This window comes from Aythya marila (genome assembly GCF_965140915.1).
Source record: "Aythya marila genome assembly, chromosome: 15".
Lineage (NCBI taxonomy): Eukaryota > Metazoa > Chordata > Aves > Anseriformes > Anatidae > Aythya > Aythya marila.
The window spans coordinates 5,003,894-5,016,617 of record NC_139056.1 but is presented as its reverse complement, the minus strand read 5'-3'; the positions used below and the strand labels follow the sequence as shown (position 1 = coordinate 5,016,617).

The window sequence follows — 12,724 nt, the reverse complement described above, 5'->3', positions numbered from 1 at the left end:
CTGGGGGAAGTGTCCCCTGTCCCTTCCCCTGCAGGACGGTGCTGGCCCTCAGCCCTTCTCCCTGCTGCTTTACCCCCACGTGCTGGAGAGACGATGCACAGCGCGGTTCTGACACCCCCCTGCCCCAAAGGTGCCCCCACAGCAGCCTCCCTCGGCCTGTACGGGGTGGAAGAAGCAGGAGGCAGCTCCGAGGAGGGCCTGGAGGAAGCCAGGGGGCTGCCCCAGCTCAGCCTCAGCCGCTCCACCGAGCAAATCCTCCCCAGCCCGCCGCAAGCGCCTCGCCACGGGCAGTTTGAGCGCTTTATTGTCTGGCAGTCCTGCTACAGCCACCTGCTGTCCTCTGGGGGGGAGGCTGCTCCTGCCTGGCCCCAGCACGGCACCGCAGTGTCCCGGGGGGGCTGCCGGAGCCGCAGACGTCTCAGAACTGGCACTTGAGGAATCCCGGCCGGGGCCGCTCGCGGCTCCTCCGCCCTGCGCAGGGAGCAGGCGCGTGGCCGGGCATGGCTGTGGTCCGGTCCCGCCGTCCTCGGTGGGCTGGCAGAGAGGGGTCACGGGGTTGCTGACATCTTGTAAAAAGGTGTTTCTAAATACCACCGAGTCCAGGGTGTGACCAGAGAGGCTCTTAGCTTTTTTTTTTTTTTTTTTTTAAAAAAAAAAAAAAAAAAGAAGAAAAAAAAACTTTCTTCCCTTTTATGATATGGTTCAGATTTTGGCCAAAAATTGTTTTGCCCACCACTCCTCCAGGTCGATGGGAACAAAGTCTGAAAGAGAGGGGAGGGAGAGAGCATAGGAGAGCAGCTGGAGAAGGCAGCAGAGCACAGCCTGTTCCCACCAGTGTGCATTCCCTGTGTCTGTTTGCCACTGGGAAAAACACCACCGAGATCCCCCCTCCCTGGAGCCCCCTCTCCCAGGCTGGGGCTATGGGATCCTTCTCTTTTTGGGGCCGTAACCTCCTTGGCTGCTGCAGGACCCCCGGGGTGGCTGCCCAGAGAGCTCACACATGTTGTCCCCTGCCCCTGTGCTGTGTGCCTGGGGCAGGGGGCGCAGCTCTTTGGGGCAGGACCGGGGGCTCTCTACATGGCATCTGCCCCCCTTTGGTGGCTGGAGGAGGCACTGCTCTGAGACGAGGCAGCAGCGAGGCATCCTGCTGGCTGGGCCTCCAGCAGGGCCTGTGGGACCCCCCCACATCCCCTCTCCACCCCACCCCCAAACTTCACTCACATTTCAGGCTGGGGTCCGGGGTTTTCTCTACGTACTGCACGGGCCCGCGGGTGCTCTCCCCTCTCTGGCTGTCGTCCAGCTGCTGCTCGACCTCCTGCCAGGCTGGGGACAGAGGGCAGCGGGTGAGGCCCGGGCCAGCAGCCAGCGCCCCACAGGGCCTCCCCCGAGCCCCCCGCACCTTCGTAGACGAAGCGGACGTTCTCCTCGTGGGCGGCCGTGTAGCACTCCTCAGGCCCCGCGGCGTGCGGCAGCAGCACCTGAGGCCGCTTGCCGTTCACTCTGTTGAAGACGAGCTTCGGGAGCGGGCTGCGGGGGCAAGGCGAGGGTTGAGGAGGAGGAGGAGGAGGAGCCGGTGCTGGACGGGTGCCGCAGGAGCTCGTGGAAGCGATGCACACGCGGCCAGCCCCAGCCTCGAGCCTGGCCTGTAGGGCTGCCCGGGGACAGCAGGGACACGGCCGTGCAGCACGGCAGGGCCACCACGGCTCTGTGCCATCCCCTCCCCATCGCTCCACAGCACAGAGGGGCAGGACGGACAGACAGACAGACAGGGTGGGCACCCAAGTCCCGAAGGCAGTGCTCAGCGATTCCTTCTCCCCCAGGAAAAAGCCGAAGCAGCTGCTCCAGCCTGGGCCAGAGGGTGCAAGAAGGCTGCGGGTGGCCCCAAGGCAGTGCCCACAGGCAGGTCCCCGGGCCGAGCAGGGACATTTGCTTTTCAGGTTTCGGCTGTGCCCCCGGTGAAGGCAGAAGGGTTGCTGCAGGGTGACAGCACACTCGCTAGGCTGGGGGCACAGGGAAGCAGGCTGGGCCCAAAAGTAACGGGGAAAAGTGTGCCAGGGTACACGGCGTGCTGCTCACCCCCCCCCGCCGTGCAGGGAGGCACACACGGCCCCTCACAGCCATGCAGGGGACACGGGGGGGGACACACGAGCGTGTGGCACCAGAAACCCGCCAGCTGCTGCAGCTCTGCAAAGCCTGGAGTGCTTCAGGGCAAACACCTCCACCTCACGGCGAGGGGAAACCGAGGCACGGAGGCATTAAATGAGGGTAGTGCACAGCCACGTGCCCGGCCAGGCAGCCACGCAGCCTTGGACTGCAAACCTTGGGAAGCGTTAAACTGATGCAACAGGCGGCAAGGAAAGGTCACCCAGCCCGAGAGGAGCCTGCGGAGGGTGAAGGGCACCACGGGTGGGGGAAAGCCCCAGGGGAACAGTGCCTGCAAGCACCGGAGGGGAGATGACAGCAAAAGCAAGAGCTGCCCCCTCCCGCCCTGGCACAAAGGAAATTTGCTGCCAAAGAGGAATTGCTGAAACACAAGGAAAATGGAAGTGAGATGTTGTTTGGGCAGTGGGAAGTGCTCTGAGCACAGGCAAACATCTGAACTCGTGATGCCGAGCTCGCTGGAGCGGCCCTGCTCCTCCTGCTGCAGCAGCGGGGTGCCTGGCTCCAGCAGCACATCCACAGGGCACTCGGGGAACTGGGACAGAGGTCTGGGAACTGGGACCAGAGCGGGCTCCCCGCGACCTGGCACCCCTCCTGCCCAGAGCAGGGCACTCGAACCCATCTGGAAACCCTGCGAAGCCAGCCAGACCCAAACTGAGGACCTGGAGCGAGGCTCGGCAGCGTGCTGCACGCCAAGGTTCAGTATTTGAGCTGCCCTTGAGCAGCTCTGGGGCAGGACATGTTTGCAGCAGTCACGCTTCTCACGGGACAAAGTCTGAAAGGCCCCAGAGCACGTGGGGGGGGGGGGGGAGGTGGAACATGGTTTGGAGAGCAGCAGAGCTGGAGCAGGCAGCCCCTGCCCGTGCCCCTGCAGCCTGCGGGAGCTGCCCCAAGGCATGGGGCAGGGGAAGGCTCCCCCAAAGCCACGCAGCCCCAGCCCCAGCCCCACACGCATGCCCCAGGGCACCCAGCACGTTCAAGCACCTGCTGCGGGGAGGGAGCGTGAGCAGGCAGCCTGCCCTGAGGAGGGAGAACGGTTCAGCAGTTAATTTATGAGATGACAGGCAAGAAAGCAAGCTGGAGGTGAAGCTTTTCTTATGCATTTCTTGAAGATGGAGGAAAGGGGAGAAAGCAGCATCGCCTCCTCCCACTACAGCCAGCCCCAGGGCTCGCCCCAGCTCCCCAGCCCCACGCCTGCTGCAGCAGCACCCTCCTTCAGGGAGGTTATCTCCCCCCTCCAGCCGCTTAACCCCCTTCCACCAGCTCCTGCTGAGAGCTGGGAGCCCATCCCAAAGGCTTTTTCCCCCTTCCTTGGGGAGGGAAAGGGACAGGTGGCGAGGGCAGGGAGCAGACCCGGGCTGCAGGAGCTGCCTCGCGCAGCCGGCAAACCGCACGGAGCCGGGGGGAGCCCCCTGCTCGCAGAGCCTGGGGGGGCCGAGCACAGCCCGGGGGGGCCGAGCACAGCCCGGGGGGGGGCCGTAACCCACCGCAGCGGGGCCCTGCCGGGCTGCTGGAGGCGCAGCGGGCACCGATTGAGCCCCGCTCCCTGCCCGGCCCTCCCCGCCGCTTGCACAACTCCGCCGGGGCCGGCCGCGGGGGGCTCCCAGCTCCCGGCGGGGGGGACCTCGCGGCCCGGCACCCCCGGGCTTTGAGGGACCGACCTCGCACCTAGCGCGGCCCGGGGGGGCGGCGAAGCTCCGCGCCCCCTCCCCGCGGCGCTCAGCCCCCCGCAGCCCCCCGGGGGGGCAGCCCCCAACCGGGACCCCCCTCCCCGGCGCGCTCCGGTCCCCCCCTCACCCTCCACACTCCCTCCCTTGCCGGGGGGCTCCGCGCCCCGTCCCGCTCCCCCCCCCTCCCCTTCCCCGTGGCGTCCCGTCCCGTCCCGGCGCCGCACGGCCGCGGTCACCTTTCCCCAAGGTCACGGCGCTCAGAGGGGCTCACCTGGCGGGGGGCCAGGCACCGGGCTGCAGCCGGCCCCGCGGCTCGCCCACCTTGCTCTCCACCGGCTGCTGTGTCGGACCTGCGGGCGGCAGCGGCCGTCAGAGCCTGGCGGCGAGGAGCCGGGGGGGCACCGGCACCGCCGCTCGGCCGCCCCCCCACCTCTTCCCTCCGCCTCCGCCTTCTCTCTTTGCTCCGTGTCCCCCCCCCCTCCTCCACCTCCCCGGTCCCCGCTACCTGTGCGGCGCTGCGTGGCCAGCTTGCTGGGGCCGCGTGTCAGCGTGTACATCCTGCGGCCCCCCCCGACGGCACGGCCCGGCCCGGCCCGGCACGGCCCCGCCGCTCCTGCCGGCCGAGTGCGCTCGGCGCCCCCCCGGGGCCTTTAACCGGGCCCGCCCCCTCCAAGGGGGCGGTTCGCAGAGCGCGGGGCCGTGGGGGGGGGGGTGGCCGTGGGAGCTCTGGGCTCGGGGGGGGGGAGCTGCGAGGTGTCCCCCATGCGGCCGCGTCCCTGCGGGGAGCGGGGAGGGGGGCGCGCGTGGGGCGCGTGGGGGCCGTGGTGGCCCCGGGCACGTGGAGGGCGCAGGGCGCACGTGGAGCGCAGGGGCGGGGAGGGCGCAGGAGTCACTCGTGCGACACCCGGGGGACACGCGCGGGACCCCTGTGAGGACGCATGGCAGGCGCAGGGGACAAGGAGGAGCAGCTGGGACGCGCAGGGGACACGCAGGGGACAGCGCAAGGTGCCAGGGCACGGCCGAGCGCTGCGGCTGGCACCGCGTGTCCTGGGCCGCAGAGGTGCCACCACCCACTGTCCCTCTGCACGAGGGGACAGCGAGGGGCCCTGGGTCTGGGTGAGGGCAGCACCTCACTCCTGGCACTCTGTGTCCCCAGATCTGCACAGGGCTCGGGGACACCCCTGGGTGCTGCCACCCACTGAGCCCGGAGGTCCCTGAGCTGTGTGAGCAGGAGCAGTGTGCCCCCCAACACTGCACCCCATGGGGCCACCCCACAGCACAGGACGAGGGGCTGGGTGGCTGCGGCCCCGTCCTCGTGTCGAGGTGACCTTTGGACAGGGAAGGTGCACGAGGTCTGCGGGCCAGAACGCACGGTGGGAGGCGTGGGGCTGGGGGTGGCCCCCATGTCTGGGTGGTGTCACCTGCCCTGGGCAGTGCTGGGGGCTTTGGGGAGAGGCTGTGGGACAACTCTTGGGGTGGTGAAGATGCCTCAGCCTAGCTCTGGGGCCTGCACAGCCCTCCCGTGCCACTCGTGTGGTGGGGATGAGCAGGGCCGGATCCTGCAGGGTGCTGGGCACCCCTGGGTGGCCCATGGGGGTGCAGCCAGCAGCCCCCCAGAGCTCCCCCAACCCCTCCGGGATACCTCACACAGCAGGCCCTGCTTAACGTGACTGTGACCCTGCAGCCCAGGGGACCTCGGTGTTCCCATCCTGCCGCCCGGGGGGGTCGTGCCTCAGTTTCCCCCACCCGAGACAGCAGCAGATGGCCGAGGACACCTGCGCGCACCGCGTGGCCTCCCCACGCTTCGCCACGCACAGGCCCGGAGCCCCGCAGCACCCCGGGCTTCGGCGGGGGCATTGCGGGTGTCTGGGGTCGTTGGGGGCCGTCGGGGGTCGCTGCAGGGGGGGAGAAACGGGGCCGGGAGAGACTCAAAAGGGACCGGGCTGGGTTTTGCAACCAACGGCGCCGCTGGTGTAGTGGTATCATGCAAGATTCCCATTCTTGCGACCCGGGTTCGATTCCCGGGCGGCGCAGAATCTTTTTTTCCCTTATCTTTTATTTTTCTTAAATCTCGACGAAATTCCCTTTTCACCTTTTAACGTAAAATCTCGGCCTTTTTTTTGCCACGTTCCGGCGGCGGGGCGGCTGTCGTTTTTTTTTTTTTATGTTTTGTTTTGTTTTTTGTTCCTTTTTTTTTTTTTTTTTTTTTTTTTTGGGGGGTGGGGGGGTGGAGGAGGAAGGAGGGTGGCAGCAGCGGGGCGGGCTGGGAGCTGTAGTCCTGTGCCCTGCGACTACACTCCCCAGCGTGCCGTGCCTCCCCGAGCCGTGCCTCCCCGAGCCTCCCCGTGCCACCCCCAGCCCGCCCCGTCCAACCATGCTGGCGCCGGCGGCGGCGGAGCGCAACAAGGGCCCGATCCTGGCGGTGCTGCGGGAGTACGCGGGGCCGGGCCCCGTGCGGGTGCTGGAGGTGGGGGCGGGCGCGGGGCTGCACGCCGCGCACTGCGCCCGGGCGCTGCCGCACGCCCGCTGGCTGCCCTCCGACGTGGAGCCCCGGGCGCTGCGCAGGTGAGAGGAGAGGGGCCGGGGGCGGCGGCTCCGGGCTGCCCGGGGGGGGCCGCAGCGGGAACCGAGCTGGGGCTGAACCCCCCCCCCCCGGGGTCTCCGGCTGGCAGCGTTTGCTTCTGGGTGGCTCCCGGGGGGGCCCGTGCGACGGCGAGGGGATGCGGGGGGATGCGAGGGGCACCGCGCCCCGCTGCCCACCGGCACTGCCGGGAACCCCGACGGAGCCGCCAGCCCCCCCTGAGGAGCCCCCAGCCCCCCCGACGGAGCCCCCAGCCCCTTTCCACGAGCCCCCAGCCCCCCGAGGAGCTGCCAGCCCCCGGTTGTTCGCGCTGCGGGGCTGCGTGCGGGGCCCCGCCGCACCCAGATGCCCATTCCAGGCATTGCAGCGCCGCACGGGATCGGTTTTCCATCGAGGAAACCAAAATAAACGCGGGCTCTTAAAAGGAGAGGAATTCCCCAACAGCAAATCACTCCCTTCCAGCGGCCTGCTGCAGAGGGGCAGAAATAGCCCCCGGGGCCGGGGGGCTCAGCCCGCATCCTTCCACCCGTCCCCTCGTCGGGAGCAGCCCCGAGCACTCGCTGCCCTGGTTAAAAATACTCCCCGGGCTGGGGCAGAGGTTCAGCGCGGGGCCAGACCGCTGTGCGGCACTCACAGCCCTTCTCTGGCCACATCTCCACGTCCAGGCTGATTTTCAGAGCCAGGGTGGAGGGGTTGTGCTGCTTGCCCTGAGCCCTTCAGGGACGGGGCTGGAAGAGGCAGTGCTGGGACCTGGGAACGGTGTCTAGAGGGTTTCTCTGGGATTTTTCAGTGTGTTCTTAAAGCCAGGTTTGCAGGAGGCTCTCCTCCTCGTGGCTGGGAGCCGTGCCGTGCGTGGTGCTGTGCGGGCTGGGAACCTCCTGCTCTCCAAAGCAGCTCCCTGGCTGTGAGCGGAGGCAAGGCTCATGCAGTGCCCCGTCATCCCGCAGCCCCTGAAGCACCAGAGCCAAGCTGGTGCCCCCCTCCTCTGCTGGGTTGCGAGCACAGCCTTATTACGAGACATCAGAGACTCCACCTGGGAGACGCTGCCGGCAGCCGGGGCAGGTGGGCTTCGGGTGCTGGTGCGGGGCGGCGCTGGGGCTGACGGGGGGGTTGTGCCCGCAGCATCGCTGCCTACGCAGAGGCCATGCAGGTGCCCAACATGCTGCCGCCCATCTACCTGGACGTCTCGCAGGGCTGGGAGACCTGGGGGGGCACCCAGCCCGCCACCCTCGACCTCGTCGTCAGCATCAACATGATGCACATCTCGGAGCTGCGCTGCACGGAGGTGAGCGGTGCCCGGCACCCCTGGGGGCGTGGGGGGCTCAGGTGCAGCTCCCTGTATTTATTGGGGGGCTCGGGGTGAAGGCTGCAGTGCCCGGGGTTGGGAAATCAGCTGTGGGGTGTCCCTGGTGTTCTGATCCGGACCCTGCTTCTTTCTTTCCCCAGGGGCTGTTCAAGGGGGCCGGGGTGCTGCTGAAGCCCGGAGGCGTGCTCTTCACCTACGGGGTGGGTGCTGCTCCAAGGGCCGGGTGGGAGCACGGCGGTGGGGTGAGGGGTGGCCCTGGGGATGCTGGAGCTCCTGCTGGGGGGCAGAGGGGGGGATTCCCTGGGCTGGGAAAAGGGGGGCTCAACTTAAGGGAGGATCAATCTTCTGGGGAGCGCTGTGAGCTCTGGATGGGGCTGCTTTGGCCATTCGCCCCCAGCACTGTCTGCTGGGTGTAAGCACTCCTGCATCACCCCAAAACACTCTGCAGAGGAGCAGAGCAGAGGCTGGGAGCCCTGCGGTGGGTGACAACGTCTGTGGCTCCTTCCAGGGCCGTGTCCCTTCTTGCTTGGCCTCGGGGGGACAGGGACAGGGACTGGGGATTCCAGCAGGGAGCCGTGGCTCGAGCCCACAGCTCCGGCTTTGTGTCCCGGCAGCCGTACGCTGTGGATGGCCAGATCAGTCCCCAGAGCAACGTGGAATTTGACCGCAGCCTGAGGCAGAGGTAGGAGGGGGAAGCCAGGGGCTGGGGGTCCAAGCAGCCTGCCTGGGGCTGCCCCCGCTGCCCGCCCTGCTGGCACTGCCCACCGCGTGCCCACCCTCCGAGTGGGATCCCTCGGGAAAACACCTAAAGCAGGGGCTCCTCGGGGCACCCCTGGGAGATGGGGTCATTTTGGGGGTGAGGTGTCTGCCTGCCCACCCGCCTGGCTCACCGGTGCCTCCCTTCCCGGCAGCAACCCCGCCTGGGGCCTTCGGGACACGGTGCTGCTGCGGCAGCTGGCTGAGGCCAACGGGATGCGCCTGGAGAGGATGGTAGGTGCTGAGTCCCTGGGGGGGACGGTCCCCGTGATGGTGGCCCCCCCCCCCGACCCCAGCTCTGTGCTTGCAGGTGGACATGCCGGCCAACAACAAGAGCCTCATCTTCCGCAAGCTGTAACCCGCTGCGCCCTGCGGGCACCTCCCAGCACAGCTTCACAAGGGGCTGGGCACGGCAGCGAGGGCACAGTGCCACGGCTTGCCCCGGCCAGAGGTCTCGGCTCCATCTCCTCTGGCTCCTCCGTGGGACTCCCTGGGGGGCACAACCTGGGAGGGGGCGCAGGGGGCAGCTCTCTCCTGGTGCTGGTTTCCATGTCTCCGGGCAGGCGCCGTGCTGAGCCGTGGGACCCCATTCCCCACATGGGACCACGCTGCTGCCCCCAATAAAGTCTGGGGGGCTGCGCCCCACCAGCAGCTTCCCAAGAGCTCCAGCCTGGCTGCCACGCACTGTCCCTGTTCCAGAGACACATTTGGGGTGGGGGCTCTCCCTCCATCACCGCCCCCCAGCACTGAGGCTGTGGGGCACCAGCCCCTGCCCAGAGCCCTGCAGCGCACAGCCACGGAGCAGTGCAGAGCTCGAGGGCATCACGCTGCACCCGAGGCTTTGGTGCTGCGGGAAGGTTGTCGTGGGTGGGGGGCCGGGCAGACCCCTCTGCAACCCAGCCCAGTCCTTTATTGCTGCTGCCCAGGCTGGGGGTACATGGGGAGGGCATGCGGACAGATAAATTACAGGGGAGGGAACTACAAAATGGTGATAACTGCTAAATAAATGCGGGCTTGGGCGTGCTGTCCCCCCCCACCAGGGGTCTGCAGCCCCGCAGCCCCCGCGTCTGCGCATCCCGGCTCGCCCCTAGTCCTGGAAGCGGTTGAGGAGGTCGCAGGTTTTCTTCTCCATCAGCTCGTAGATCTTCTTCACCCGCTTGTCGTTGGCTGCCCGGACGTAGCTGCTGGGGTCCAGCGTGGCCATGCCGTCGTGCACCTCGCCCATGATGATGAGCGGCCCGTCCTCGGCCGTCATGTTGGGGCAGGGGCAGCTCCAGTCCATGTCGGTCAAGGTCACCTCCAGATACTTGATGTTGAAGAACTTGAGGCCCATCTTCTCATCCTTGAGGACGTCCTCGAGGGCGAAGCGGGCGATGCCCGAGTCCTGGTCCTCGACGATCTCCATCAGCCGCCCCACGATGGCGAAGTCGCTGCGGCAGAGGCTCAGCACCATCTTGCTCTTGAGGCGGCAGGCCTTGCACTGCAGGCTCTTGGGGAAGGGGCAGACGTCCTCGCAGGTCTCCTTGCTGTCGAAGTTGTTGTTGTTGCCCTCGCAGCCGCCGTAGACGAAGGAGTGGCACTGCTTCAGCAGGTGGTTGTAGGCCCAGCGGGGCTCCCAGTTCTGGCAGGGGCCCTGCACCATGGGCAGCAGGCAGGTGGGCCGGGCGCTGCCCAGGCAGGCGGCGCGGCACTCCTCGTACGTCTCGAAGTGGTTCCTGTTGGCGCCGCAGCCACCGTAGCGGAAGGTGAGGCAGGAGCCCTGCTTGGCGTCGAAGTGCCAGCGCACCTCCAGGGCCTCGCAGCGGCGCCGGTCGGGCTCCTTCAGGCACTCGGCGCTGGGGAAGGGCTGGGGGCTGCTGGCCCGCGGGGTCCCCCCGGGCTCCCGCTTGAGCACCGAGAGCGGGAAGTCGGCGCGCAGCAGCCCGGCGGCGTTCCTGGCCGTGCAGGTGTAGATGCCGGCGTCCTCCTGGCGGGCGTTGTAGATGACCAGCTGCCCGATGTTGGTGACCACCACGTTGCCGTACATCTGGTCGGGCCGCATGATGAAGTTCTCGGCCCGGTCGCTCTGCTTCTCCCAGGTGATGTCGGGCCGCGGGCGGCCGCTCACGTCACAGCGGAAGCTGACGGTGCCGCCGGCGCGCACGGCCTGGTGGAAGGGGTTGCTGTAGAGGGCGGGGGGCACCGGCACCTCGGGGCCGGCGCCCGGCGTGGGCCGCGCCGTCGTCTCCCGCGGCACGGGGCTGGTGTCGGGCCAGGTGAAGATGTACTTGCAGGGCACGGTGGTGAGGCGCGTGCCGCGGAGGCACGCCTCAGCATCCATGTAGCACTTGTTGTAGTAGGTGAGGCCGTCGGAGGCGCAGGTGAAGTTGGGCTCCTTCTCGCAGCGGTCCTTGCACTTGCAGACGGGCTGCCCGTCCCAGATGTCGCAGTCGGAGCCCTGCTGCGCGCACACGAAGCTCTCGCACGAGGGCCCGCGGCCCAGCTCCAGCGCCGGCAGGCTGCCGTCGGCGAAGCGGGCGGCCACGCAGCTGCGCAGCCCGCAGACGTTGGTGCAGCACTTCTCGAAGCCCTCGCAGTCCTGGCCGGGAGGGGAAGGGAAGGAGAAGGAGGGGAGAGAGGGGGTCAGCGCCATGCCACAGCTGTGGGGATGCTCCCACTGCTGGAGAACCTTCACCGTTCCTGGGCTCCTCTGGGTGCTGGGTCCGAGTTGGACCTTCCCTGCACAGCTGTGTGCCCGGACCCAGGTTGAACTCAGCCCCCCAGGATGGTGGGGGTGAGGCACAGACAGCCCCCCCTGCACAGCGATGCCATGCCCTGGGGCAGCGCGGTCACCCAGTGAGGACCTGCCACTGTGGGTGCACTGAGAGGGGACCCGGTGCTGTCCCCCCCCCCACCATGGGTCGGGGAGCCTGCAAGCTTTGGCTGGCTGAGGGGAGGCAGAACTCATTGCAGTGATGAACTGCGGCGTGCTCAGTCCCCTGGGATGGGCAGCACTGGGCTCCTGGGAAAGCTGAGGGGCTTGGTGGGGGGAGCAGTCGCAGTGCACCCACACCCCTCGTCTCAGCGGCGGCCCCACAACCAGCTGGGATCATCCTGGGGGTGCATGGGGTAGGGGGGAGGTCTTGGACATGGAGAGTGGCTGGGGGGGACACGGTGGGGCAATAAGCCGTAGCTTTGCCTGCTGCAGGGCTTGGGAACAGCCCCTGGGCACCGCTCGTGCAGGGCAGGGTGAAGTTGCAGAGGGGCTGAGCACGCGGGGCACCGGCTGCAGCCTCCAGCGCTGGGACCAGCCATCCCGACACACTGGGAACCAGCACCCCCTGGGGACACCCCAGCCCCACAAAACCACACGGGTTTTTCCAAGCAGCTGCGTGCAGCCCCAGCAGCACCCGAACCCATCCCATCCGTGCCCGCAGCCCCCATGCAGCCCCCCTGCTCACCTGGTCGGCCTGGCACTCCCGCTCGCAGGTGCTCTGCGCGTCCACCCAGAGGTTGGGGTTCAGCTGGTTGGGGCAGACCCCCAGGTGCCGCATCCTGGCCGGCTGCAGGCTCAGCCCGGCGGCGGCGGCGGCCAGCAAGGGCAGGAGCAGCGCCGCACGCATCGGCTCAGCCCTGCCGAGCTGCCACCCGCCTGCGCGCACCCGGCGTCCCGGGCGGCCAAAACTCCGGCGAGGCATCTGGCTGCCCTGTGCCCTGCCGCGAGGCTCGGCACAAATCACATTGGATGGAAGGGAAAAAAAAAAATCAAAAAAAAAATCAAAAAGGAGACAGGGAGGACAAAGAGGAGGAGGAGATGAGGTCCAAACTGCCGTGGTTTAGCACGCCTGCAGTGTGCTGGCTCTGCAGGGATGCTGCCCGGCACCTCCGTCCATCGCTGAGCCCTCAGGGTGATGGGGACAGCATCGTGCAGTGGTGGCTCAGCCTCGTTGGTGTCCCCGTGCTGCCGGGGGGCTCACTCCATGCCTGGCACCCCGAAGCCGTGGCAGCGGCGGCAGGGCCAGGCTCCCAGCACGGCGGGAGCGGGCAGTGGGGCTGGGGTGCAGCCTGCGTGTGGGGCAGGGGTGGAAGGGGAGGACGGGAAGGTTGTAATCTGAATCCCCTCCCTTCTCACTGATGTTTCTGGGTGTTTGGAATGGAAAAGGCGCTGACCTCAGCCTCTAACCCCGTCTGAGCCGATCGACTGGGCAAACACAGGGGGGAGATCAAAGGCAGAATGCGGAAAGTCTCCAAAGAGAGAGAGTGAAAGGAGGG

General features: G+C 67.8%; 3 protein-coding genes across 3 annotated transcripts; 1 reads left to right on the top strand and 2 right to left on the bottom strand.

Moving 5' to 3' along the window:
* Positions 1-286: 286 nt before the first annotated feature.
* On the bottom strand, positions 287-4,490 carry MCRIP2 (MAPK regulated corepressor interacting protein 2). The gene is made up of 5 exons (XM_082772260.1): positions 4,336-4,490; positions 4,102-4,180; positions 1,400-1,527; positions 1,222-1,323; positions 287-761 (listed from the first exon to the last, which is right to left on the bottom strand). The coding sequence occupies exons 1-5, from the start codon at positions 4,385-4,387 to the stop codon at positions 703-705; spliced, it is 420 nt and encodes a 139-aa protein (XP_082628386.1). The 5' UTR covers positions 4,388-4,490; the 3' UTR covers positions 287-702.
* A 1,675-nt stretch (positions 4,491-6,165) lies between these two features.
* On the top strand, positions 6,166-9,359 carry METTL26 (methyltransferase like 26). Its single transcript, XM_082772189.1, has 6 exons — positions 6,166-6,395; positions 7,534-7,696; positions 7,858-7,917; positions 8,332-8,399; positions 8,629-8,707; positions 8,784-9,359. The coding sequence occupies exons 1-6, from the start codon at positions 6,205-6,207 to the stop codon at positions 8,829-8,831; spliced, it is 609 nt and encodes a 202-aa protein (XP_082628315.1). The 5' UTR covers positions 6,166-6,204; the 3' UTR covers positions 8,832-9,359.
* A 107-nt stretch (positions 9,360-9,466) lies between these two features.
* WFIKKN1 (WAP, follistatin/kazal, immunoglobulin, kunitz and netrin domain containing 1) lies at positions 9,467-12,150 on the bottom strand (the record flags this gene model as incomplete). Its single annotated transcript, XM_082772188.1, has 2 exons — positions 9,467-11,051; positions 11,914-12,150. 2 exons carry the CDS (start codon positions 12,148-12,150, stop codon positions 9,561-9,563), a joined length of 1,728 nt encoding a protein of 575 aa, XP_082628314.1. The 3' UTR covers positions 9,467-9,560.
* Between the last annotated feature and the right edge of the window lie 574 nt (positions 12,151-12,724).

Coding starts and splice junctions, on each gene's coding strand:
- METTL26 (XM_082772189.1), top strand. CDS start 6,205: ATGCTGGCGCCGGCGGCGGCGGAGCGCAACAAGGGCCCGATCCTGGCG. Junction 6,396..7,533: donor GAGCCCCGGGCGCTGCGCAG/GTGAGAGGAGAG, acceptor TTGTGCCCGCAG/CATCGCTGCCTACGCAGAGG. Junction 7,918..8,331: donor GCGTGCTCTTCACCTACGGG/GTGGGTGCTGCT, acceptor GTGTCCCGGCAG/CCGTACGCTGTGGATGGCCA.
- MCRIP2 (XM_082772260.1), bottom strand. CDS start 4,387: ATGTACACGCTGACACGCGGCCCCAGCAAGCTGGCCACGCAGCGCCGC. Junction 4,181..4,335: donor GGCCACGCAGCGCCGCACAG/GTAGCGGGGACC, acceptor TGCCGCCCGCAG/GTCCGACACAGCAGCCGGTG. Junction 1,324..1,399: donor CGTCCGCTTCGTCTACGAAG/GTGCGGGGGGCT, acceptor CTCTGTCCCCAG/CCTGGCAGGAGGTCGAGCAG.